The 24,764-nt window shown below is 45.0% G+C and overlaps 1 protein-coding gene and 1 long non-coding RNA gene across 8 annotated transcripts in view; one reads left to right on the top strand and one right to left on the bottom strand.

Moving 5' to 3' along the window:
• The window catches only part of RBBP8 (RB binding protein 8, endonuclease), a 146,270-nt gene extending 133,405 nt beyond the window's left edge, over positions 1-12,865 (top strand). For 3 of the 5 annotated variants that reach the window (XM_032310037.1, XM_032310038.1, XM_032310036.1), the window contains 2 exons: positions 104-272; positions 12,398-12,859. In XM_032310037.1, the coding sequence (XP_032165928.1) occupies positions 104-272; positions 12,398-12,618 (390 nt within the window). In that variant the 3' untranslated portion in view covers positions 12,619-12,859. Of the gene's footprint in view, positions 1-103; positions 273-6,531; positions 6,681-12,397 lie in introns of those variants that run through there. The other 2 variants (XM_032310040.1, XM_032310039.1) reach the window with 2 other exon arrangements.
• LOC116571739 lies at positions 3,776-9,368 on the bottom strand. Of its 3 annotated transcripts, none has more exons than XR_004277969.1 (5): positions 9,330-9,368; positions 8,855-8,971; positions 7,820-7,972; positions 5,997-6,138; positions 3,776-4,849 (listed from the first exon to the last, which is right to left on the bottom strand). It is a non-coding gene; the product is annotated as an uncharacterized LOC116571739 (long non-coding RNA). The 3 variants fall into 3 exon arrangements; XR_004277971.1 differs by having other exon boundaries at positions 5,997-6,095; XR_004277970.1 differs by lacking the exon at positions 7,820-7,972.
• Positions 12,866-24,764: the final 11,899 nt, after the last annotated feature.

Genomic DNA, 24,764 nt, shown 5'->3' with positions numbered 1-24,764 from the left:
ATGGAGCAAAGGAGAGAACAGACTAGTTCATGGCATGTGAAATGCATGGTCAAGGAATGCTTCTGTTGGACGCCTTGCATTAATAACCTACTTACCCCCTTAGAAGACTGGAAGGGTGATCAAGATACTTGGCAGGCACCTCGATCTACCAGGAGCTGGGTGTGGACGAGACCCCAGGAAATACTGTAGCCCAGCCGCTCGGTTTCAAAAGGAAGAAAAAGAAATGCACCACCTGGCTCCTATTCCCTGGGGGAACTGGCTGCAGAACACGGGTAAGTCCCGCGTGCCCCAACTCCAGTCCAGGGAAAAGAGGTACACACGCCGACGGAAAAGCGGATGTTTTGTAACTCATGGGATGAAATGTGTCGAGCAGCTGGGGAGTAAGGGGGATGTTCTGCTGGTCAGACCCTGCTGACCCCGGAATCAATGTTGCCTGCTGTGGTCAGGAAAGACCAGCCTGGTCCCCAGAGAACTGTAAAATATTCCTAAGTAATTCTTACCTTTGGGTCTCTAAGACGGTTTGCATGAAGCCTCACCGTGAATGGAGCACTGTGTTAAGGTTTACTCCTCAACAAGCTGTCATGAAGTTGGGGAGCAAACTAGAAACCCTCTGGAGAGGGAGGGCTCAGAAGATGTGTGTCCAACCCTCCACCCAAGGAACCAGGTGTTCTTGGCCCAGCACCGCTGGTGTCCCAACTCAGCCTGGTAGGACTCAGTTGAACCAACTTCCTGATATCAGGAAGGCCCGCCTGTGCATCCCCTGGGGTCCCGCCTGTGCTAGAATTGGGGTGACTGCTACTTGATGTGAAACTCTTGCTATTATTGTGAAACAACCTCTAGCTCTGAAATTGCTCAAAGTTCATTTTTTCCCCCAGCTCTACTGAGGTATGATTGACAAAAATTGTATATATATTTAGGTCATATAACATGATTTTTTAAAAAAGATTTTATTTATTTATTTGGCAGAGATCTCAAGTGGGCAGAGAGGTGGCAGAGAGAGAGGGGGAAGCAGGCTCCCCACTGAGCAGAGAACCTGATGCGGGGCCTGATCCCAGGTCTCCAGGATCATGACCCAGCCAAAGGCAGAGGATCAGCCCACTGCGCTATCCAGGCATCCCTAACACGATTATTTTAATGTGTACAATGTGGTTTAATATATGTCTCCACTGTGAAGGGATTACCACAATGAAGTTAAAGAATATATCCACACCTCAAATAGTTACCCTTCTTTTTTTCAGACTTCATTTTTAAAATCCAAGGCCACAGGCTCCCTATTCTATGCGCCCTGAATCTCTTGCTGCTCCCACCCTGCTTCCACACCACACTTCTGCACACTCTGTCTTCTCTGCTGGAAGGCACCAGTTCTAGATTTCCACCAACTTCTACAAATGCCTCAAGATTCAAGTCCCATACCACCTCCTCCAGGAAGTCTTCCCTGACCTCATGGTTTCTCCATCTCACTTTTACCACAGCATGGCCCATACCCTAACATGCTTTCATGTTTACTTATCCTCCTTCCTAGCGAGTCAGCAAATCTCTGGAGGGTAGGCACTGGCTCTTCTACCCCTGCCTCCATTGTGTTTAGTTCCCTAGCGACTTGCAGCAGGCTCTCGATGACGGAGGAGATGAGGAAAGAGTGATCGTGGGGTGTCTGCCGCTCCCTCTGAGCATCCTCCCTGTGGAGGCTCTGGGAGGCGACTTCCCTCATGGGTGCTCTTTGGAAGAGGGCAGGCTTTTATCCAGGACCCTGGGATCATGACTTGAGCTGAAGGCAGCCACTTAATGACTGCGCCACTCAGGCGCCCCTTGGGCTGAGTTTTCATAGTCACCTCAATAACTTCTCTTCCATTCTCCCTCTGTCACCTGTAGCAGAGGGGATGGGGCTCTTCCATAGTGTCTGAATGTAACTCCAGACAGCCACATGGCTCTCTCCTTAAACTCTCCCTGGGTCCCAGGCCCCAAGGGTCTGCAGTCCCCCCACCCCCCCCTTCCATAGCCAAGGTCCTTCCCGGACGCCTGATGCCACCTGCCACCGGAAGTCCTCTTTCCTGACTCTGGGCCTCCTATCTGTGGTTGTCGCTGTTTTGCCCTTCCTTGAGCCCCTTCAGACTCCCCCTGCAGCTCCAATTATGCCTTCTCTGTGAAGCTTTCCCCAGTCTTCCCAGGCTGAGTAACCGCCCCCCCGCCCACAGTCTGCCATCTGGCAGCACCTCTGCCAGCCTCTAGTCCCGCCCCCTTGACTTCTCCCCAGTTGCAAGAGATCTGGGTGGGGGGGTGAGGGGGGGCCGGCTTTACTCACCTCTGGAGCCCTGACAGCTAACACACCGATGAGCAAGAGAATTGCCTTTTCCATGGATGTCTAAGCCAACTGGGTCTTTGGGTCTTCCTGAAGCAGGCATTACTACTGTGGGGGTTAAGGGAGCTAAGGGGCGGGACAGGAGCCGAGCTGCGTGTTCTTCTTGGTTGGAAGTCAAACACAAACATGGTCAGCTATGTATCTGCTAATTGTGCGTGCCAAACATCCGCATATTAAGCCCATTCAGCTTGGGCATTGGTCCTGTTAGCCGGGAGGGCTGAGCGGGGAAGTCTGGGTGACAGTAGCAGCTGGGCGGGAAGGGAGGGCAACAGCTGGTGAGGAAGGGGCGGGCAGGACTTGGCAGAATTACCACACTCCTGGCCCTGCTCAGCTGCTGGGCGGCTGTCACCGAGCAGGAGCCCAGGCTTATTCTGGCAGGACACGTTAGTCTCCCCTTCCTGGCCAACACCTTCTGGGAAGCATTATGGTATAACAGAAGAGATGGGCTTCAGAGCTGCGGAGACCCGGGACCAAATCCCAGCTCAGCCACTGCTGGCTGTGCGATCTCAAGCAAGTTACTTAACCTCTCTGATCTTCAGACTCCTCTTCCAAAAAAAAAAAAAAAAATAGAAATTTAAAAAACAAAAAACGTATTTCACAGGATTTTTTATTCCTAGAGAAAATGTTTTTTGAGTCCTCGTCTGTATCATCTCTTCACTAGTCAATAGGAATAGACAAGTCTTTAAATATTAGTTTCTTTTCTTTCTTCTATTTATTCCCTAAGCCAAGCCCAGAATCCTTCAAGAAATCCCCTTCATTCTTTCTTTCCTCTGGTGCCCATTATATTTCCTCCAAGGAAGGTCATCTAATAATAATAATAGTAACACCTAACACTTGTCATGTACTTACTACGTGCTAGGCACTCTCTGAAGGACTTACATATATTTACTAGTTTAATGCTCCTAACACAAAGAGATTGGGAGTTTACAAGCGAGGTAAGGGAGGTACGGAGAGAGGAGGGACCTGTCAAGGTCAGGCGGCTAGCAGATAATGAAGCTGGGATTTGAACCTGAGCATCCCAGTTCCAGCCCCTCGTGGGAGCCAGAGGGCCTAGAGTTCAGTCCATCTGGAGGATACCATGTCCGCATAGCTCTCTCCGCAGTCCCTTCTTTTCTCTCTTCTTCTCAACTGAAGAAACTCAAGGTCACTTTGGGCAGGGTTAGGGGCCAGGCTCAGAGTTTCCCAACTACTTATGGCATTTGTCCTGAGCCCCATTCCTGTGCCCTTCCTCTGATCTGGGCAACACCGGACACTCAAAGGCAAATGGCTGAAACTAGTCACCTTATTGAGTAAGCCATTTCTATGACTTTATCCTTCTAGTTGTAACAATCATTAGAAGGTACCTGATCTAATGGTTAAAAAAAAAAAAAATTCCATTAGATACCATGATGTTTGTTTTCATGTAATTAATACCGATCTGAAAAGCATTCTTTGTTTTTGCTAGTGTTTCAATTTCTGCCCCCATAAATATTTGTGCTGTTGTCTTAGTTTCAATGAGCTTTTGCTGTTTTCCTTGGACTGGGTTTTTCCGATGGGACGGGGGGGTAGAGTGTTTACAGTCATCTTCAGAGCTTTGCATCCAAACCGCAGTAGCCACAGCTCCGAGATGACATCCATGTACAGTCAAAACAAGCCTGGGGTGAGCCCCGTGAGCTCCGCAGTGCTGTGTCTCAGCAGCAGGGTGACCCTGAAGCTGAAGACACCCAGGGGCAGCCATTCCAAGGAGGAACAGCAGGAACAAACCCATCACTGAATCTTCGTGAACTTCGCTCTTGAATTGACTGAGGTTCCCACAACGCAGAACAGAAGTCTAGGGAAGAACGCTTTCTTGTCTTAAGGGGGTCCACGTGCCACAAGATAAGTCAGTAGGTGGCCTGGAGAAATTGGAGCATGAGTTTACAGAGTGTGGTGTGGGTGATGGGACCTCACAGGAAGAAAACTTAGCAGATAGAAAATTTCCCAGCTCCCCTGTATAAGTCGGTAAATTCTTTGTTTTGATTTCCTCTTCTATAAAATGGGAATAAGAATACTTGTCTTGCTTTTCCCCCAGCGATCAAATCGATCAACTGTAAAGTGACCAAATCGATCAACTGTAAAGTGCAAACTGTAAAGTGCTCTGGAAATGTGATCAATTATGTTATCATTATTCTGTAATGTTTATAATAAAGGAAGTGGCATTTCCCCAGAACAGCATTTATTGTGTATAACAGAGATTTCCACTAAAATGCGCCAGAAAAAGAAATGATACAATTCTTATGAGAAACATCTATTTGCATTTTCAAACCTAGGGAAAGAGAGACAGCTTGGCAAACATAATAACAGAACAACAAAACATAGCAAGGTAGTGATGGGTGGAGGGGACTTCCCATAGACACCATCCCGAAGTGCTCCAGACACACGAGGAGGGGGAGGCCAATGAAATGTGCACCAAGGAAGAGCCAACTCCTCTGTGTGCACAAGGTGGGATCAGACTCAGTCACTGGGGCTCCTGCCCTAGGGTAAGGGGAGCTCAATGTTCAGGCAATGTTAGAGCATGCTGCGGACTAACTTGTGTCCCGCATGTGTGTATATTGAAGTCCCAACCCCACAGTGTGGCAACACTTGGACATAAGGTCTTTGGGAGGTAATTAAGGTTAAATGAGGGCATGAGGATGGAGTCCTAATCCACTAGGACTGGCGGCTTTAGAAAAAGAAGAGCTCTCCTGCTCCTCTCCCCCCCCCCCCCCCCGCTCCCCCCACCAAGAAAAAAGGCCACATGAGGACAAAGCAGACATCTGCAAATAAAGAAGAGAGCTGTCACCAGAACCCAAACCCTGCTGGAACTTTCATCTGACTTCCAGCCTCCCCAACGGTAAGAAAATAAATTTCACCCATCTGTGATGTTTCGATATGGCAGCCCCAGAAGACTGGGGCGTTGGCAATGTCTTCATTATTCTTTTAAAACTAAAAAGAAAATCAAGTTTTTCTTTAAAATGCACTAATCTCAGGGTGCCCGGGTGGCTCAGTCAGTTGAGCGTCTGCCTTTGGCTTGGGTCTTGGTCCTGGGGTCCCTGGATCAAGTCTCCTGTAAGGCTCCCTGCCCAGTAGGGAGTCTGCTTCTCCCTCTCCCTTTGCCCCTTCCCCTACTCATGCTCTTGCTTTCTCAAATAAATAAACAAATCTTAAGAAAAATTTAAAATACATTGACCTCTCCAATTTCTACCCATATACTCAATAAAAATGAGGGAAAAAAAAAAAAACAATAAAACACAATTCCAGTGGAAAAGTCTTACGGGGTAACCTTTTGTCTCAAGGTGATCTCCTAGAGAAGAGCATAGTACTCTGCCCACCCAATTCTTCTCAGAACCAGTCTACTTTTTTTAAAAGTTCACAAAATCAGGGGCACCTGGCTGGCTCAGTTGGAAGAGCATGGGGCTCTTGATCTCGGGGTCATGAATTCAAGCTTCACATTGGGATTAGAGAGGACTTAAGTAAAATTAAGTAATTTTTACTTAGGTAAAAATTTAAAAAAAAAACCAAAACATTAAAAAGTTCACAAAATCGGGAATGCCAGGATAGCCAAGGATCGTACGTGTTATGGGGTCTAGTCGTGCACCCACGTTACCATTTCATTCCCTTAGTGGACAGACTGGAAACTCACACGTTGGATTCTGACCACCGGAGGTCATAGCATGGTCTTCTCGTTGCTTGGCTATGGAACTCTCGAGAAACTTGAGAAATCTCCAAATGCCAGTCTTATCTGTGAAACAGGAGCAATAATCCTAACAGCCTCCAGCTTCCACCTGTTGTAAAGAAACAAAATAACGTAGCCCAGGGTAGTGTCTGGCACCCAGTGAGGGCCCAGTTAATGTTAACTTATTACTCTCCATCTCAGAAAAGTCAGACCCAGGATAAAAAAAAAAAAAAACAAAAAAAAAAAACCCGTGCAATGGAGCTAAAGCTCCAGACCTCCCATTAGAGCGTCCACCCCACTCCTCCACGCCTGCCAATTAGCTATCTACGGAACTGTAAAGCCAATTAACAGAGAATCAGAGTGAGGGGAGGAAAAGTGTTCAAAGAGAATGAATAGAATTAATTTAATGAAGTCCCATTCAGGAAATCCTTTCACTCAGGACAAGCGAAGCCATTGTCTACATGACACTGAAAGGTATTATTTATGTAAATGTGCTTTGCAGCTCCACGCAGTGAGCCTGGCACCGTTGCTCCAGTATTGTGCAAAGCAATGGCAGCAGAGAGGCTGGCATGGTGTGGGACGCGTCCCCAACTTGAAGAACGGGTGACCCTGGAGGATGCAGAGGACGCACCCTAGGCCACAGGGCACCAACATGGCCCAGCTTCCCAGAGCACCAATTTTACGAAGCAAAAGGCAAAGATCTACACGAATTGTAAGGCAATGTCTAATACCTGAAAGAACTTTCTGGCATGCCATGTTCTGGTTCTGGCTGCGCCTCCAGTTCCACAGGGGCTGCGACCTGGGCTCTGCCAGGGAACTCTGGGGCAGGGGGACAGACTAGCACCGGAAGGAGAGGCAACCTCGCCACTGGCCTTGCTACCCCAGCAGCCTCCCGCTTTCCCGCAGAGTGATCTCTGTCAGATGGGACAGGCTCAGCCTCTCCTCCAGAGGAAACACCTTCCACACCTCCCTTGGGCTGCTGGAGTGAAGTCCATGTTTCTTTAATTTGCCACGATGCCCTGAAGCCTGACTCCCTACACCCATTCATTCATTCATTCTTTCATTTAACAGAGAGAGCACTTGCGGGGGAGGGGGGAGCAGCAGGCGTTGGGAGAGGGAACAGCAGGCTCCCCGCTGAGCACAGAGGCCGGTGGGGGACTCCATCCCAGGACCCCCGGTTCAAGACCTGAGCCAGCCAGGGTCCCTCCCCACAGCCTTTTAAGTCTTTGACATCCCTCGGCTGCCCAAACACACCTCCTTGCCTCCATCCCTCAGCATCCAACCCCCCTTCTCCAACAAGTCACTCCCTGTTCTTCCCGGGCTCCCCGCCCCCTGTGCAAAACCTTGGCTGTCTGAGAGTTCATTTACAACCCCCTCCAGTGCAAAGCTTCTCCCCGGACCCTCCACCCCCGCAGGTGCTCAGAACGCCAAGGGAAGTGCGCACACCGTCACCACCCAACTGCCAGGATTCACCGGCGACACAAATTTGTATTTAACCGGGTGTGGGAAGGCGCTGACTACGATTTGGCTCTCATTCGCTTTTCCAGTTTGCCCAGAAAGTTTCTTGACGAGGTTTGCGCTGCTCTTTGGAAATGAAATCTCAGCAGATTTCATTTCCAAACAATTAAAACAGGAAGTGAAATTCTCAAGGGTGCTCCACTGTGACAAAAGTCACATTACGAAACCCAAGCGTCCTCATCTGTTAGGTGGCTCCCGCGCCCAGGGCAGCGTGACTTTCCGGGACTCCCGCAGTCAAGACTCCCTTGAAATTCACTGAAAGAGGCTCTCACCGCATCTATTTCACCCGCTGCCAGGCAAAGCGGGCTGAGGGTTTTGAATACCAAAGCAAGCCCCTGTAGACGCTGAGTCAGGTCGTGGGAAGAAGGGGCTGCAGGGAGCCAGGCGGGAGGCCAGCGGCAGCTTAGAAGACACAAAAGTGTTTCCTTTATTGAAAAAACAAAAACAGAAAGTTTTGTGGAGGAAGTTTTGTTTCCCCAGGCAAGTTCCGACTGCACCAGAAGAGCTGAGCTAAGCTCAGCCCGCCTCTTCCAGAAGGAGGGAGAAGAGAGGGGCTGTCTTCCCCGCGTGCCAGGGCCCAAGGAACGGACCCAGGGGGGGTTCTGTCCGCCTCAGAAACAACACAGCACCCCAGGGAATCCAGCAAAACAGAGATGCCCCTCAGGGCATCACCAATTCTCAGTGCTTCTGGTTTTGTCTGATCGTGTTCATGTCTTTATTTGTTGCTGTTTTGTTTTTCCGGCCAACGGAGGTGAACAGTCGTCAATGAACAAATGAACTGAGAAAAAGAAGTCAATGGCCAGGCTGGGGTAGGGGGGGTGGGAGGGTTGGGGTGGGGGCACAGGCATGGGCTTGAGCCAGCAAGCAGTGAGAGGTTGAGGTGGAGCTTGTTTTCTTCGGTTCTTACAAATAGGCTCATGATTTGTGCCGTCATGAACTCTGCAACGGCTGTTCATTGTATTGTTGTCATTTGTTTTGTCATCCATGCGTCCATCTGACATTGCATGGGAAGTCAACTACGGGGGCGCCTGGGTGGCTCGGTGGGTTAAGCCTCTGCCTTGGCCTCAGGTCATGATCTCAGGGTTCTGGGATCTGGGATCGACTGGCATTGGGCTCTCTGCTCAGCAGGAAGCCCACTTCCCCTCTTGCCCACCCCCACCGCCTGCCTCTCTGCCTACTTGTGATCTCTGTCAAATAAATAAATAAAATCCTTACCAAAAAGAAAGAAACAAAGAAAGAAAGAAAGTCACCTACTAACAATGGTAATAGTTCTTAGACCTTCGTGCTTCAATCACCCCAAGACTTACCAAATGCAGAAGTGGCCCCAGAATCCCAGAGCTTCGGGTGTGGAATGGTATAGCAATGGACAGGCGCTGGAATTTGCATTTCTTAAAAACTCTCAGGTACTGCACGTGTCGCCAGCACTAGGAACACAGTTTGAGAAGCCTTGCCTGAAAATACCCACCATCAAATCCCTAGAAAGCCCAGAACTTAGGTGATGCTCAAGAATTACTCAGTAAACTGAATTGAAGCTACTTTGAAACAATCCTGGGCTCCCGGAGGTAACAGGCCGGCTTGTGCAAATATTTATACGTTTTCTCTGCTGAGACAGATGCAACCGTGCAAGAACAGTTTGATAGAGCACAGTGGTCTCATTGTACAGCAGATATTAGGTGGAGAACAGAATTTGCAACTGACTTAGTGGTGAGTTGACTTAGCTACGGACATCCTGGGAATTATTAAGAAAAATAGGAAAATTATTTTCTCATTTTTACCACTTACCCCTGCAGGTACTTCCTTCTTCTCTTTCTCTCTTCTTCATCTCCTCTCTCCGCCCTCCCCCTTCCCTACCGTCCCTCTTCCCCACCCTCCCCCCCTTCCCCACCCTCCCCCCCTTCTCCACCCTCCCCCTTTCTCCCCCCTCCTCCTCCTCCGCCCTTCCCTCTTTTCCACTCTCTCCCTGCTCCACTCTCCTCTCTTCTCTACCCTCCCCTACTTCTCCACCCTCCCCTTTTCTCCACCCTCCCTCCTTCTTCACCGCCCCTCCCCTTTCCCACCATCTCCACAAGGCTATCAGTGAATATTTGTACAAATACTTTGAGTTCTTTGGAAGAGAGAGGCTGCATTGTTGCCAAATGAAATAAATAATTTCTCTCTGTTTTTCTTTAAGAAGGTAGATTGGACAATATTATATTTAAAAAAAAAATAAAGAATCCCCTGCATTTGTCTTCTTTATAATACCTTGTGTATCAAACTTCAGGATAAACAGAAAGCCTCACTTTTTTTTTTTTTCCATCAAGATTTTATTTATTTATTTGACACAGAGACAGTGAAAGAGGGAGCACAGCAGGAGGAGTGGGAGAGGGAGAAGCAAGCTTCGTACTGAGCAGGGAGCCTGATGTGGGGCTCAATCCCAGGACCCTGGCATCATGACCTGAGCTGAAGGCAGACAATGATTGAACCACCCAGGCACCCTGAGATTTCTTATTCTTTTTTTTTTTTTTAAGCCTCACTCTTTTTATGAAATCTATTTAATCTATATAATCTATTGAAATCTATAGTCAAAGGTGACTTTTGCAGTGGCTTTACCAGTTGGCTATTTTATAAAGTGTTTCTAAATTTATAATGGTGGTTTGTTTTCTATAAGTAGTGTCATATCAACTATCCTCTTGTGTTCTTGAGTTCTCTCACTATTATCAAGTTATTTTATTGCTACTCATCTAGTGGCAAACCTGGAGAGATGTAAATTATATGGGCTTATAATTTAGCTTTTGTCCCCTCTTGGTTATTTTGCAAAGAGAGAAAGTAACTTTATAAGTCTTCCAATTTTAAAAATATGCATCAACCATTAACTTATTTGTATTTCAGATCACCATTCAGGTAAAAATTAAGTGCATATTTTAAGTGCACTGTGTCTCTCGTATATCAATCTGGTTTGTTTTTTTTTATAGTGTTTTGGTAACTTTTTAAAAGCAATTTTACTTATTTTTGAGAGAGAGCACGCAAACAGGGAGAGGAGCAGAGGGAAAGGAGAGGGAGAAAGAATCTCCAGCAGACCCCACGTTGAGCATGGAGCCCAAATCAGGGCTTGATCTTATGGCCCCGAGATCATGACCTAAGTCAAAGCCAAGAGCTGGATGCTGAACCGACTGAGCCAGCCAGGTGCCCCTTGGTAACTTCTTTAAAACTTTCTTTTCATTAATCTTTAGAAGATGAACACTGTATATAAGCATACGGGGAGGGGGAAAGCTATAAGGGCGCCTAATGAAAGGTCTAATACCAGATCTTTTAAATTTACCTCTGTATCGGAATCACAAATAACCCTTTTAACTACAGGAGGAGTTCTGAATTTTAACCCTAATTTGGGCATTGTGTATTAGGAGAGGTTGACAATGTAAAATGAAACTGTCCTGTCTCTTACTAAAACAGCCTGGATAGTCTGGGAGGTGGCCATCAACCCCTGCGAGTCTTTATGGGAAAGAAGCAGGCTCCTCTGCTTCCCGATACATACCATCCAAAACAAAATCAGAATGGTGAATAGGAGAACCACAGAATGCTGTCAGCTCTAGAGTCCCCACAGACTTTCATGATAATGGTGAATGAGAGAAGATTCTAGAAAATCATACAATCTCCCAAGGGTCTTTCTTGTTTTTAAGGATAAATGATAGAAAGAGATGATAGATGGTTAGACGATAGATAGCACCTATCATTGACTGAGCCCTGTTATTGCCTGATAGGTACTGGGCCAATTGCTGAGTCTTTTTTTTGTTTTAATTGAGATGTAATTCACATATCATAAAGGTCACCCTCTAAAATTGCACAGTTCAATAGGTTTTAGTATATGCACAAGGTTGTGACCATCACCACTATCTCATTCCAGAATATTTTCGTCATGCCCAGTAGATAAAAGTATTATACGATGAATTTTCTATATAACAAGATAAAGATAATTTTGACCTCTTAGCGGTGATATTAGAATTCCTTACAGTAAGAAGCTTGTTTTTGCTCAGGAGATGCGTTGATAAGGCCAAGCTGCAGAGCAAGCGGACAGAATGTGACTGCATGACAGAGGAGGGACTCACTGTGGCCTCCTGGGAGCAGGGGCCTGACGGGCAGGGAGAAAGGACCGTGCTGGAGCAGAGGTTTTGTTTAGCTACCTGTTCCAGATGTCTGGAACAGTGCCTGGTACCTAGCATTTGCTCATTACATGTATGTTGCCTGGTTTAATTCTATGTTTATTAGATATCAGGCTCTGTTTATATCCATGTCTATTAGATCACGTCTTATTTTATTTTATTTTATTTTATTTTATTTATTTTATTTTATTTTATTTTTAAGATTTTTTTTTAAAAGTAATTCCTACCCTCAACATAGGGCTTGAACTCATAATTCCGAGATCAAAAACCACATGTTCCACGGACTGAGCCAGCCAGGCACCCCTACCCCACCCTTTAAAATCACCTTGTTCAGGGGTGCCTGAGTGACTCAGTTGTTTAAATGTCTGCCTTTGGCTTGGGTCATGTTCCCAGAGTTCTGGAATTGAGCCCGGGGCCCACATCTGGGTTTCCTGCTCAGCAGGGAGTCTGCTTCTCTCTCCCCTTTCCCCCCACTCCTTCTCTCTTGATCACTCTCACTCACTTTCTCTCCCTCTCAGATAAATAAGTAAGTAATTAAGTAAGTAAGTAAATAAATAAAATCTTCTTGTTCAAACCTACTGAATCTTTGTTGATGTTTTGTCTCCCTGATCCAACAGTTTCTGAAAGAATGACTTTTAAATCTCCCGTTTGGACCATAGTAATAGTCGGTTTGCTCTTGTAATTCTGATCCTTTTTTCCTTCATCGATTTCAAGGCTGTGTTGCTGGGCATAGGCATCGGGATTCTCAACTACCAGAGACAGGAATTGACTTTGGCCCATTGCGAGACCTGAAACACTGGGCTCGGTGCTACCCAGCTGCACCGCAAGCCACAGAAAAAGCCACATGGCAAACTTGCAAATTATCACAGCATCTCTGCAAAGTTACCTATGCAGCTGTCCAGCACCCTGAGCAGCTCCCAGGCACTGGAATGTGACCAACGGAGCTAAAATGCTGCCCCAGGAACTCCGTCTTGCTAGAGACCCCAGCCTGCTGGAGAAATTCCGTGGTCTTTGCTTTTCCACGTCACTAGCCCCTTAAATGGAGGGAGGCAAAGGTATGTCCATTGGCAGAGCCTAGATCACATGACTTGCCTTGAGGACCACGGCCCTGGGAAAGGACAGTGAGGTATTTTGAGCTTTTATAAGAGAAGGTAGAGAATCACTCAAAATGAGAAGTGGGTGAGGATTCTGGGCAAAATAAATGTCTATTCCAGCTACGTATATAAATGCCTGATTTGTCTATCTTCTTGATATGTTTGGTTGGTCCTTGACTTGCATATTTTTGCTGTGAGATATTACCTTCCTGACCTGTCTTTTTTCATGTGCCCTGCAGGACTAACATTGGCCAGGGAAAGAATAGATCTGGCTTTCACAGTATTGGACAGGAGCCCCCATCCTAAAATCCCTCCCTGGATGGCCTGGATCTTCATTCTTTTCAAGCCTAATAGGACCAGGGGAAAGGGTTTTCCTTCAGGGAAGAGTACTTTTTTGTTTCTTTCTAGACTTCCTGCACCTGGCTGCTGGTAGGCAATCCAGTCTATCTCCTAGGACAGACACTTCTGACAATGAGTATACCAGCTCTTGCCAGGGCCAGAGTTCCTTAAAGGGAAAGAATCTACCTACAGCCCACTTCTGGGGTTTCCCAAGGACCCAAAACTGGCCTGGGGGGAGCGGGGAGTCCGTTTCTGAGAGAAGTGAACAGAAAAGGGGAAAAGGAACTTTGACTTGGCTAAGGGGCTGAAATCTACATATACCACGTATAATCCAAGTACATAGAGAAAAAAACTATCACCTACTTAAGACATATATAGCCAACACTGTATATCCAGTCCCTTAGCCTAAGAAATAAAGCAGCACAGCCTCAACTGAAGCCCTCTGTAGCCTTCCCAGGTCCCACTCTCATTCTACCCCAGAGGTTTTGAGTCTTAAGAAGTCATTCCCTCTTCCAACCTTATAAAGATATTTTCACCTATATTCCTTTAGGCTATTAAAGTGTTACCTTATTATTTAAGCTCTCTGCAATAGATTTTTACTTACGATGTAAGATGGTGATATAATTCATTTTGTTTCCCTGTGGAGGGCCAGTTTTCCCAGTGCCATTTACTAAACCCTTCACCTTGCCCCACTAATTGGTAATTCTATCTCTGTTGGATATGAAAACTCCTTCATGCATAAGTCTGTTTTGGGGTCCCCATTCTGTTTTACTGGTCTGTTTTTTCCATTTCTGCACCAGTGGCACACTTCCATAATTTCGGGAGCATTATAAAAAATCCTAACATCTCTTGCCATGTTCTTTGTATTTAAAATTACTATGGCTGTTTTTGACCCTTTACTTACCTGTATTAAGAATCAGCTTATGAAGATCCACAAAATATCAACTGGGATTTTTCATCTAAATTCTATTGGATTCAACAAATTACTTTAGAGAGAATTGCTTGCCTTAGAATTTTATGTCTTCCCAACCACAAATACGGTGTCTGTCTTCCATTTGTTTAGATTTCTTAAAATATTTTCTTCATGGAGTTTTATAGTTTTCTCTACACCAAGTCTTTTTTCTTTTTCTCCACACCAAGTCTAGCACATTATTTGTTAGTTTAATTCCTAGGTAATTTGTGGTTTTGCTGCTGTCATAAACAATATTTTTTAGATGTTTATTGCCGGCACATAGTAATGCAATTGGATTTTTGATATATTGTTATTATGTCCAGCAACCCACAATTGTTCTTAACCTTAGAATTTTAATGTATGAGCTCTCCACCAATTCTTAGTGCTTCTTGGACACAAGGGACTCATTTCAGTTTTCAAACCTTCCCATGGCACATTTTCCAACTCAGTACTATGCAGAATGTCGGGCACATTGCAGACACATTCAATAAATATTTGTTCAATAAGTAATGGTCAAAAGAAGGCATTGTCATTTGAGGAATTGTGCATTTCTCTATGATCAGCAAATTCCATATTCAGCTATGTAAGCATTGAGAATATGATATATGCATCCCCTCCCTTCCAATTATATACAGGTGAAATCTGCTTGAAATAAATATTGAGAGCAACCCTGAAAGAAAAGAGGGAAGAATGGAATATCACAAATTGATATCTAGGGGGAGGTGAGGAGAGGGCACTGTTGCTAGGCAACCACCTTCATTCCAGACAGGTGCTGACCCAGTTCTACGAGGGTCTCCTTTCCCTCCCTCCTCTTTCTCATCCCCTCCTCTTCTCTCTTGGCAGAGTCAAGAACATTACAGACAGAGATTTATTTTCCCTTTTGGAGAAGGTATGTTGTCATTAAGTTCATATTGTGACATAGGGTTTTGTGATTAGAGACTTGGATTGTTGAGATCTGAAAGGAACCCTAGAGATACAGTGGTCCTGTTTCTGAAGCAAATTGTCCCCTGATGAGGAACTCATAACAGAATGTTGAGTCAGATGGGGACTTCAGGGTAGGAACGACGAGTTCTGCTTTGGTATTTGAAATGAATGTGGAATATCCACCTGCGTACTGAGAAGCACAGGACTGGAGGCAGCTGAATAGTTTGAAGAAACTTACATTGACAGGTCATCAATTCAGTGTGAGGGGAGGTTGAAGGCGGGCAGTAGACAAATGATCACAGAGGACGGGTACTGTGAGAAGAGAAGATGCTGGGCATGGAGCTCGGAATACCACCTCTTAGAGGAAGGAAGGCATGGCCAGGAAGACATGCCTGTCAAGGATGCCTTCGAGGAGGAGCTGGAGGAGTAGGAGGTGGAGGGGGGTAAGGGAGGGGACAGGAACCATGCAAAGTTTTTGAGAGGAAGTGGGAAAGGGGCAGATGCCAAAGAGAAGTCAAGGAATATCAGCAGAGAGTGGACTTAGTGCAAGGTCGCCCTGGGTGACCATGGTGGGTGGATGAGTTCTTTGCTCTTGCCCCTTGTCCTTGGAATGATGAAGCCCCAGTTGGGCTAGTTTGGTCAAGCCACTTAACTTCTGTGGGTCTCTGTTTGCTCATCTATCAACTGGACGAGATCACAACAATTCCCTTCAGCACTGTTCTAAGGATTAATAAAAAGATGCTCAGTGTCTTGGTAATATCTCTATCCTTCACTCCTTCTAACTTTGTCCTTCTCACCCAAATCTCCCTCTTGGAGCCCATCGGATAGCTTCATACCTCCCATATCATCTGAGCTTCTCTCGGCAAATTCCTCTGTGCTTAAGCTTTCTGTGAAAACCTTACTCTGATGCAAGCATGCGTGGTGGGAGAGAGCTGACTTCTTCCCTCATCCTGAACTCCCCAACCCTCCTGCAGAGGCAAAACCCCACCCCACCCCACACCTCAGCCATCCCTCTCACCAACTTGAATCCTCTAAAAGATGAGGGAACAAATGAGGCAAATGTCTCCTTGGAGATACACTGTCCTTTGAGTGATTCCAAATGGAGATGTTCAATTGACCCTTCTGTCTTCTCCACTGAAAGGATGTATGGTTGCTAGGAAACCAACAGTAGGTGTTAACCACACCTGGCAAGAAAATGCTCCTAACCTGAAGAGGAATTATCTCCATGAGAATTTTTAGCCACTGTTTCATTATCATCTTTCAGAAATTTAATTTCACAAATATGTATGGAATTTTACATGCAAGGAACTTGCAAAGCCCAGATCCGATCGCATCATTCCTCAACTCAAAACCCTTCCATGCCCTTCCATTCACAAAAGGAAGTCAAAACTGACCCATAAAGCTAGCTTTGCCCCACCACACCCCCTACTCCTGCCCGACCTGGTCTCTGCTCGCTCTCTCCATTGTATCTTGTGGGTCTTCCTGAAATCCCGTCCTGCTCGTGCCTCCACAATGACTCTTAACTCTTCAGAACGTTGCTTTAAAAATACTATTAAGTCCTGGAGCACCTGGGTGGCTCAGTGGGTTAAGCCTCTCTGCCTTCAGCTCAGGTCATGATCCCAGGGTCCTGGGATCGAGCCCCACATCGGGCTCTCTGCTCGGCGGGGAGCCTGCTTCCTCCTCTCTCTCTGCCTGCCTCTCTGCCTACTTGTGATCTCTCTCCTTCTGTCAAATAAATAAATAAAATCTTTAGAAAAAAATAAAAATAATAAAAATAAAAACACTATTAAGTCCGAACAGAATGAATTGCTTGTTCCTGTTCACTGAGGGTTTCAGGGCGTGCACGCATTCATTTAAGAAAGATTTTCTCTCCTAGGTGCTCAGTACAGACTGAGTGCACCTTGTTTGCCTTCTTTCTTTATAGGGCACAGTTGGTAACGGTTCTATTCTTTCCTCTATCATAAGAATTTCCCAGTAGTGACAAAACTATAGCAACTGGTAATTCTTTGATTTCGCAAATTATGGTCCTGGCTTAATAAATACAGAGTTGAGAATTTTAAAATTTAAAAAGCAGCTAGTAATTATCCCAGGGTAGTTTTTAAAAAATTAAATACACTCTGTTACCCAATCATGCTTAGCACAGCCCTGGGAGACTTCCTCCTACAACGAGGCTTTGTTCGTTTTATTTTCCCCTCCTTAATTAATTAATTTTAATAAAAATATAATGTATTTTTATCCCCAGGGGTACAGGTCTGTGAATCGCCAGGTTTATACACTTCACGGCACTCACCAGAGCATATACCCTCCCCAACGTCCATACCCCCCCCCCCAACACCCCTCCCCCCAGCAACCCTCAGTTTGTTTTCTGTGATTAAGAGTCATTGTTCTGGTTTTCTTAAATGTGGATGTTCCCAGAATGCTTCTCCTTAAGAGAACAGGTATTGTTTGATGCTCCCTAGCTCACTCTGAAGGAAAGAAATGGCTTCTCCCCATGATACATAAACAATTCACCCGTTATCAGCCATCAAACCAGGATGAGTAAAATAGCCAACTTTTGTTTTTCTTTTGACGCATGCTTAAAATTCTCTCTAAATTTCTTTGCCCAAGCGAACCCCACTCCATACCGCCCTGCATTTTGCCCACATCATTGTGACAACATGTCTGAGGGGGCAGTGGGTCTTTGAAAGGTCCTCACTCCCCACCCCCCATTCATGTTTCCTGGAGCCAGGGTGCATTTCCCAGCATGATCCTAAATTACAACAACTTGTATTGCCAGAGTCTAGTACGAAAAGCAGAAGCCAACTGGAGTGTTTTGGAGGGACTCTTTTTTTTTTTTAATTTTATTTATTTATTTGATAGAGAGAAATCACAAGTAGACAGAGAGGCAGGCAGAGAGAGAGAGGGAAGCAGGCTCCCTGCTGAACAGAGAGCCCGATGCGGGACTCGATCCCAGGACCCTGAGATCATGACCTGAGCTGAAGGCAGCGGCTTAACCCACTGAGCCACCCAGGCGTCCCGGAGGGACTCTATTAGAAGGAATTCAATATGTAAGTGATGAAAGAGTAGAGAAGCCAAACAGAGTGGCAACAGCTGGAAGCTACTCAAGCTGAGAGGGAGAAAGGGTTCACGGAGCCCAGGATTTGGCATCACCTGGCAGGAGCCCGTCTCACAGAGGAGAAAAGCTATAACCAAAGACACCGCCCGAGGTAGAGAGAGAGGGAGGAAAGCACCATGGCTGCTCGCTTTCTCTCCACTCCAATCTTCCAGGAGCTTCTGTCGGTCAGATGGAAGCTACATCAGCCAGAGGGTAAGGAACCTGAGAAATGTTGTTTCCTGAAATAGCAGAGAAGGAAAGGCAGGAAAGGAGCTGGGGAGAGGCAGGGAAAGGATCTGGCAGCAAACAGGAACCCAATCCGTGCCCTGAGCGCCAGAGATGCGGCTCTGTCACACCAAGTGTTTTTCTGTTTAAGTTTAAAAAAAGCCTTTTCTAAGGGAGAAATGAATACCTCTGCATTATAATCATGTCCCATATTTCCATTTTAAATGGTTTTCAGGAGTTTATTTCCAATTAATAAATGTCTTTCTTTTCGACATTTAATATTCAAATACCTGCTTATAAAAATGCATCTTACTCCTATTTTTGCCAAATTTAGTCCCTAGAGGTTTTTCTTGGTTTGGTTCTATGTTTAGTAGAACTTTCAAGTAGCACATTGAGAGCTTTAGGCGAATTTAAATAATCTCCTTTAAATTAGAGGGAAACTCTCAGTGCACTGTAGGATCCCTTCAGCTGGGCTGAGCCCGTCATCTGAAAGTCATTTGCCCAAACATTCAGCGTGTACTCCTGGGAAATTCTGTACGTGCTGGGAAGCTCAGAACCATGGAGTGCAAGTAGGAATCTGCTAAAAAGCACCTAGAATAAAGGGAAGCAACTTAGAAAGACCATATTTCTGTTCACAATTAAACTGGGCTATTAAAACCACATATTTACTTTTGGGAACTATAGTCTTCAGAAACTCTTGTCTACATGTAAGCCACAATATAGAACTCCTCTACTCTTGTCATCCATCTTTTTTATTCTAAAAATAATAAATGTTCATTATAGAATATTTAGAAAATAAGAGGAAGTATACTAGTTAAAATTTTTGAAAACAGATAACTTCAACCTGGGAAGTTAACCTCTATTAACACTGGTGTTACATGCATGGGGTGTGTGTGTGTGTGTGTGTGTGTGTGTGTAAAACAGCCTGTGGACCTACCATGTAAAGTTATATACCCTGATTTGCATCGTTTATCATTTTATTTTGAGGATTTCCTCAGACTGTAATTTTCCTCAGTGAAAAATCATTTTTTTTTAAAGATTTTATTTATTTTTTTTACAGAGAGCGATCACAAGTAGGCAGAGAGGCAGGCAGAGAGAGAGAGAGGGAGGAAGCAGGCTCCCTGCTGAGCAGAGAGCCCGATGTGGGGCTCCATCCCAGGACCCTGGGATCATGACCTGAGCTGAAGGCAGAGGCTTTAACCCAATGAGCCACCCAGGCACCCAAAAATCCTTTTAATCTTTTCAGAATATTCCATTGTATGGCTGTCTGTGCTATGATTTATTAAGGTATTTTCCCTTTTGTTAGACGTTTAAGAACCACTTTGCCACCGATGTCTTGACAAGATAACACGGAAAGTGGTTTTTAGTCTATAAAAAGGAAGTAACATCTTGAAAGAAGCTGGCATTTCCTTTTCTCAGGCTGATTGTCTCTCTTAGCTTTGATTCACATTAAGTGCTTTCAAAGGCTTCTCCTTCTCTTACTTTGAAGAGTAGGAGTGAGAAGAGGCCACCAGCTAAGGCTCTTGGACCCAAGGAACGTCCCTGGATAATTATTCAAGTGATGATTGTGAAGAAGGTAAGCCTTGTTCTTGTTCAAAAATTGCAGGTTGTTACTGACATACTTAAGGATATATATATCTCCTTAAAAATATATATATATTTAAAATATATATATATCCTTAAAATATATATATTATGTATATATAATATATAATATAAATAATATAAAATTTAATATATATATATACACATATATATATTTTTTAGATGCTTAGAAACTCCTGTTAAGTGAGTGATGAATTATGAATGCCAGAGAAAGTTATAGTAAGCACCTGATTTGATTTATTTGGGGCCTCCATTGGATTTTCTTGTTCCTTTTGTAGCTTTCTTTCTTTCTTTTTTTTTTTTTTTTAAAGATTTTCTTTATTTATCTGACAGAGGTCACAAGTAGGCAGAGAGGCAGGCAGAGAAAGGGGAGGAAGCAGGCTCCCTGCTGAGCAGAGAGCCCGATGTGGTGCTCAATCCCAGGACCCTGGGATCATGACCTGAGCCAAAGGCAGAAGCTTTAACCCACTGAGCCACCCAGGCACCCCTGTATTTTTCTTTTTTCTTTTTCTTTTTTTAAGATTTTATTTATTTATTTGACAGACAGAGATAGGCAGAGGCAGGCAGAGATGGGGGAGGGAAGAAGCAGGCTCCCTCCTGAGCAGAGAGTTGGATGCGGGGCTTGATCCCAGGACCCTGAGACTGTGACCTGAACCAAAGGCAGAGATTTAACCCACTGAGCCACCCAGGCACCCCTCCCTTTGTATTTTTCTAGTAAACAATGATTTGGAGGGGGACTGGTCCAGAGTAGTCTTTATAGTCTAAAAAGAGGAGTAAACGAGATGATGTGTAAAGAATTCAGCTCAGTGACTAGGTTGCTGAAAATATTCCACAGATGTGAAGTGCCATTAGTATCCTCAGCAGTATCTTCATCTGAGTAGGACTGAATAGCTTACGAAGAACTTTCACACACATTTACACTGTGAGTTGTCACAGTAACTCAGGGACGAGGGCAAGGATGAGGATCCTTTTTACCTCCAGGTACTTCCACGCTGTGGCTCCCAATGATAACTTGCTCACTTGCTGATGGCATTTAAATGGTCATTCTGGCCTGAATTATTACAGACTCTGATTTTGGCAAAAGCAGATAGACTGAGTGGACAAGGTTGGCAAAGTACTCTTCACTCTAGCAGGCCAGGGCTCCAGACTCCTTGCTCATGAATGGTTTGATTTTAGGCAAGTTACTGAAATCCCTCCCAGTGTTTGGCCAATGCCAATAATAACAAAAATAGTAATACCACCGTGCCCTCTGCCCTAGGGTTAATGATAAAGCACAAAAGAAGATAAAGGAGTCAAAATTATGTCTTTTTTTTTTTAAGATTTTATTTATTTTACAGAGAGAAATCACAAGCAGGCAGAGAGGCAGGCAGAGAGAGAGGGAAGCAGGCTCCCTGCTGAGCAGAGAGCCCGATGTGGGGTTCGATGCGGAGCTCTATGTGGGGCTTGATCCCAGGACCCTGAGACCATGCCCTGAGCTGAAGGCAGAGGCTTAACCACTGAGCCACTCAGGCACCCCAAAATTATGTCTTTAGGAGTGGAACTTAAGAAAGTATTTTGATGAGACTATTCTAAACAGTAGTGTATTTGCAAATTAAATATCGAAGCACTCATATTGAGTGATTGATATGAGCTAGCTCTTAACCTTCCCTTCCTTCCGCTCGATCTGCTTGCAGTCCAGGTGTGTAGTAATCCTTCAAACTGTTCCTAACACAGACCTATACTTCTTTTAGCACCCATCTAGAGGCAAGAAGGGAGTTACCTCTGGGGAAAAAACCCCAAGGGGCTAGCCTTGATTCAGTGAGAGACTGACTGAAAAGTTGCATCCAGGTCAAGGTCATGGCTCCCCACATAAACTGAAGAGGCCAGAGGCCTTGGTGTCAATGGTTTGGCACTTAGGATTGCTCCAGATTAAGGTTTATCAATTTGTTTTCAAAGAGCTGCCCCCAGAGTCAGCAAGGTTAATCCATTCTAAGCCGTAAGCAATGAAATAGCCAGCAAACACATCCCACAGGGGAAGAAGGAAGAAAGCTGGACATACTGTCCTAACCATTTAAGAACCAGTCATGACAGAGCAGATAGATCATTCTGTTGAACAGTAGCACTCTACCATTAACCAACGGAACAGGAGGGTTGGTTGAATCTGGGCTCAGAGTTCCCAGCCTGGCAGAGAACTTTCTAGGGAATAAAAAGAGAGTCAGAAATAGAAGCGGTATTTGGATGCTGTTAAACTATATTTCGCTTTACCCGAGAGAAGTGGATGTGAATTGCCTCTGCTACTGATCACCAAACTAACACAGATAAAACAGGCAACAGTAAGCCTTGAATGAGACGAACAGCTGCTAAAAACGGGAGTGTGACCAATTCTTGACTTGTCTTGGCATTCTTGTCTCAGAGAAGAGAGGAAGCCAGGAAAGTAGATACAGGACTGGCTTTATGTTTGGTGAGGCAGAAGGGATGTATGGGTGATAGGGGAAAGGTGGGGCCTGGAGAATTAAGCGAACATTCCACCTTAACTTTGTCGACTCATAAAGAAAAAAAAGCATAAAGATATCAAAAAGATATGTACAATGAATGATGATGACTTTTGAATGATTTACTTCAAAATTATCTAATGGCAGCAGGGAGTAGGTCTCCCTGGTAGGTGGGGGTATAGAAAAAAACGGGAATGTCCATGGACTGATAATTACTGCAGGAAGGTGATAGATCCGTAGGGGTTCATTCAGCTACTCTCTGTATTTGTGTGTGTTTGACATTTCCCAAATAATAAGTAAAACAAAATAAAATTATATATGGCTCATTCCAAGGCTTAAAAAAAAAAAAAACCCTGTGAAAAGAAGAATGGCTTTAAAATATGACAAGCTTTCAAAAAAGAAACAGTGTATGGATAGAGACACACACAATCCCATTTAGGGAGAAAATGTGTCTTTTTGGAGTGAGGGTTGGGAAGGCAGTATCTAAAGCAGTGTGACTTGACTAGGAGCCATTTGGAAATTTGTGGGGACATTTTTGCTTATTGAAATCCCTGGCAATGCTGGTTCTCCGTGGTGGAAGGCTAGGAATGTTAAAACTCCTTTCATCCGAGGAGCCTAGAACTGTTCCCTCAATGCGGGTAGTGCCCCCCCACTGTATAGCACTGATGTGAGGAGACCAAAGTGCCAAAGTGGCCACCGACATGCTCTTCTATTAATCTGATCTTAAAATCACATGATCCGTGAAGGGGAAGAATAAATAGTAAAGGTTGAATAACAAAGGCCCACATGAAATTTAAGAAGTGGGTCAAGAAAGCCAAAGATTGAATGGCCAACAGTATATTCAGGTATAATAAGAATATAATATTTGCAGCTTTCAGAAAGAGGGGATAGTTTCCTCTAATCTAGAAAAGGTAGCACAAACATGGTCAGAAGAGAACTGGAAAGCAAAATGTTAAGAGGAGAAGTAGTGAGAACATATCACCGGGAACTTACGCCCATATCCCAACAAGGCTGCACTTGGGTCACTTGCCCTGGAAGACTCAACACTTGCCTCAGGCTCTGCAAGTGATCCTGTCCTTATAAGGAAAAATCGAATAAACCACAGGCCAGTGGTTCCATCAGGGGGTGAACAGGCCTGACCTCTGAAAAAGGCATGCCTGCTCTAGCCATGTACACTGTGGATCAGACCCTCATGTCAAGGAGCTCATAGAGCTCCAGACATGTTGAAACAACAACTCGAAATGTCAAAGACACCAGGAGATGAAGTCCTCAATGAGCCGCACAGAGGTTAATGGCATTAAGTCCAAGAAAGGAAGACCTGTGGCCCGAGTCTACAGGAAGCCCTTCGTGGAAAAGGGATGTAACCCCGATCTTAAAAGAGGGGCAGCTTTTGAAGAACCATAGGAAACAAGAGAGGACGTATTCATGGAAAGTTCACATTTGGGAGAAGGAAAGAAAATGAACAGAGGCCTCATCCTTTTGATGGTGTCATAATTTAGGACTTCACCTCTACCCACTTTCCTCTCTGGCATGCAGCCTTCTTGTCTCGCTCAGCCCTTGGTTTTCCTGGACTCTCAGCTTCCATGGCACACCTGCCTCTGACTCATTGCGTTCAGGCCCTCAAGTTGCTGTGTGCTCTGGCCCCACACCTCTCACAGCTCTTGGCCAAATGTTCCCTTGCCTCGGCCTCATACAAGGAGGTATCCCCTGGCCACCCTTGGACAAACAGCTGAGACAAGTTCCCAAGAAAGGAAATGAGCACGGTGTTTCACTCTGAAACAAATTCATAGTCTTTTTTTTTTTTTAATTTATTTGATGGAGAGAGATCACAGGTAGGCAGAGATGCAGGAAGAGAGAGAGAGGGAAGCAGGCTCCATGCTGAGCAGAGAGCCCGATGTGGGGCTCGATCCCAGGACCCTGAAATCATGACCTGAGCTGAAGGCAGAAGCTTAACCCACTGATCCACCCAGGTGCCCCCAAATTCATAGTTTTTGGGTGCTCTCATGGAATCAAATCCAAGGGAAAAGTTTGTCTAAAAACGTTCTCTTTCTCTCTAGGAATAGATTCCTTTTGATGTATTCACTTTTTCTATTTTCTAAAAACTGGTACCAGACCTGACAAAGCAATTCACTTTAGATGCATCATGAATGATAGACTGGAAAGTTTTCAAATAATATTTACTAAAATGCTGGTAGCTGAACTGTGGCAGCCTGGTATCCAGAATCAGCTTGAAAGCTTTGATCCATCAGCTCCACCAAGAGCTGATACATCTAGGTGAGTGGTGATACCAATTGTGGCTGAAGCACTTGCTTTATAATTCCTGCGTGAGTTGGGTGTAGGGCTCATGAGGCTGGAAACAGATCCTCACGGTCCTTCT

The sequence above is a fragment of the Mustela erminea genome, chromosome 13 (genome assembly GCF_009829155.1).
Source record: "Mustela erminea isolate mMusErm1 chromosome 13, mMusErm1.Pri, whole genome shotgun sequence".
Lineage (NCBI taxonomy): Eukaryota > Metazoa > Chordata > Mammalia > Carnivora > Mustelidae > Mustela > Mustela erminea.
Note: the sequence above shows the minus strand (reverse complement) of the source record. Positions and strands in the feature narration are given on the sequence as shown.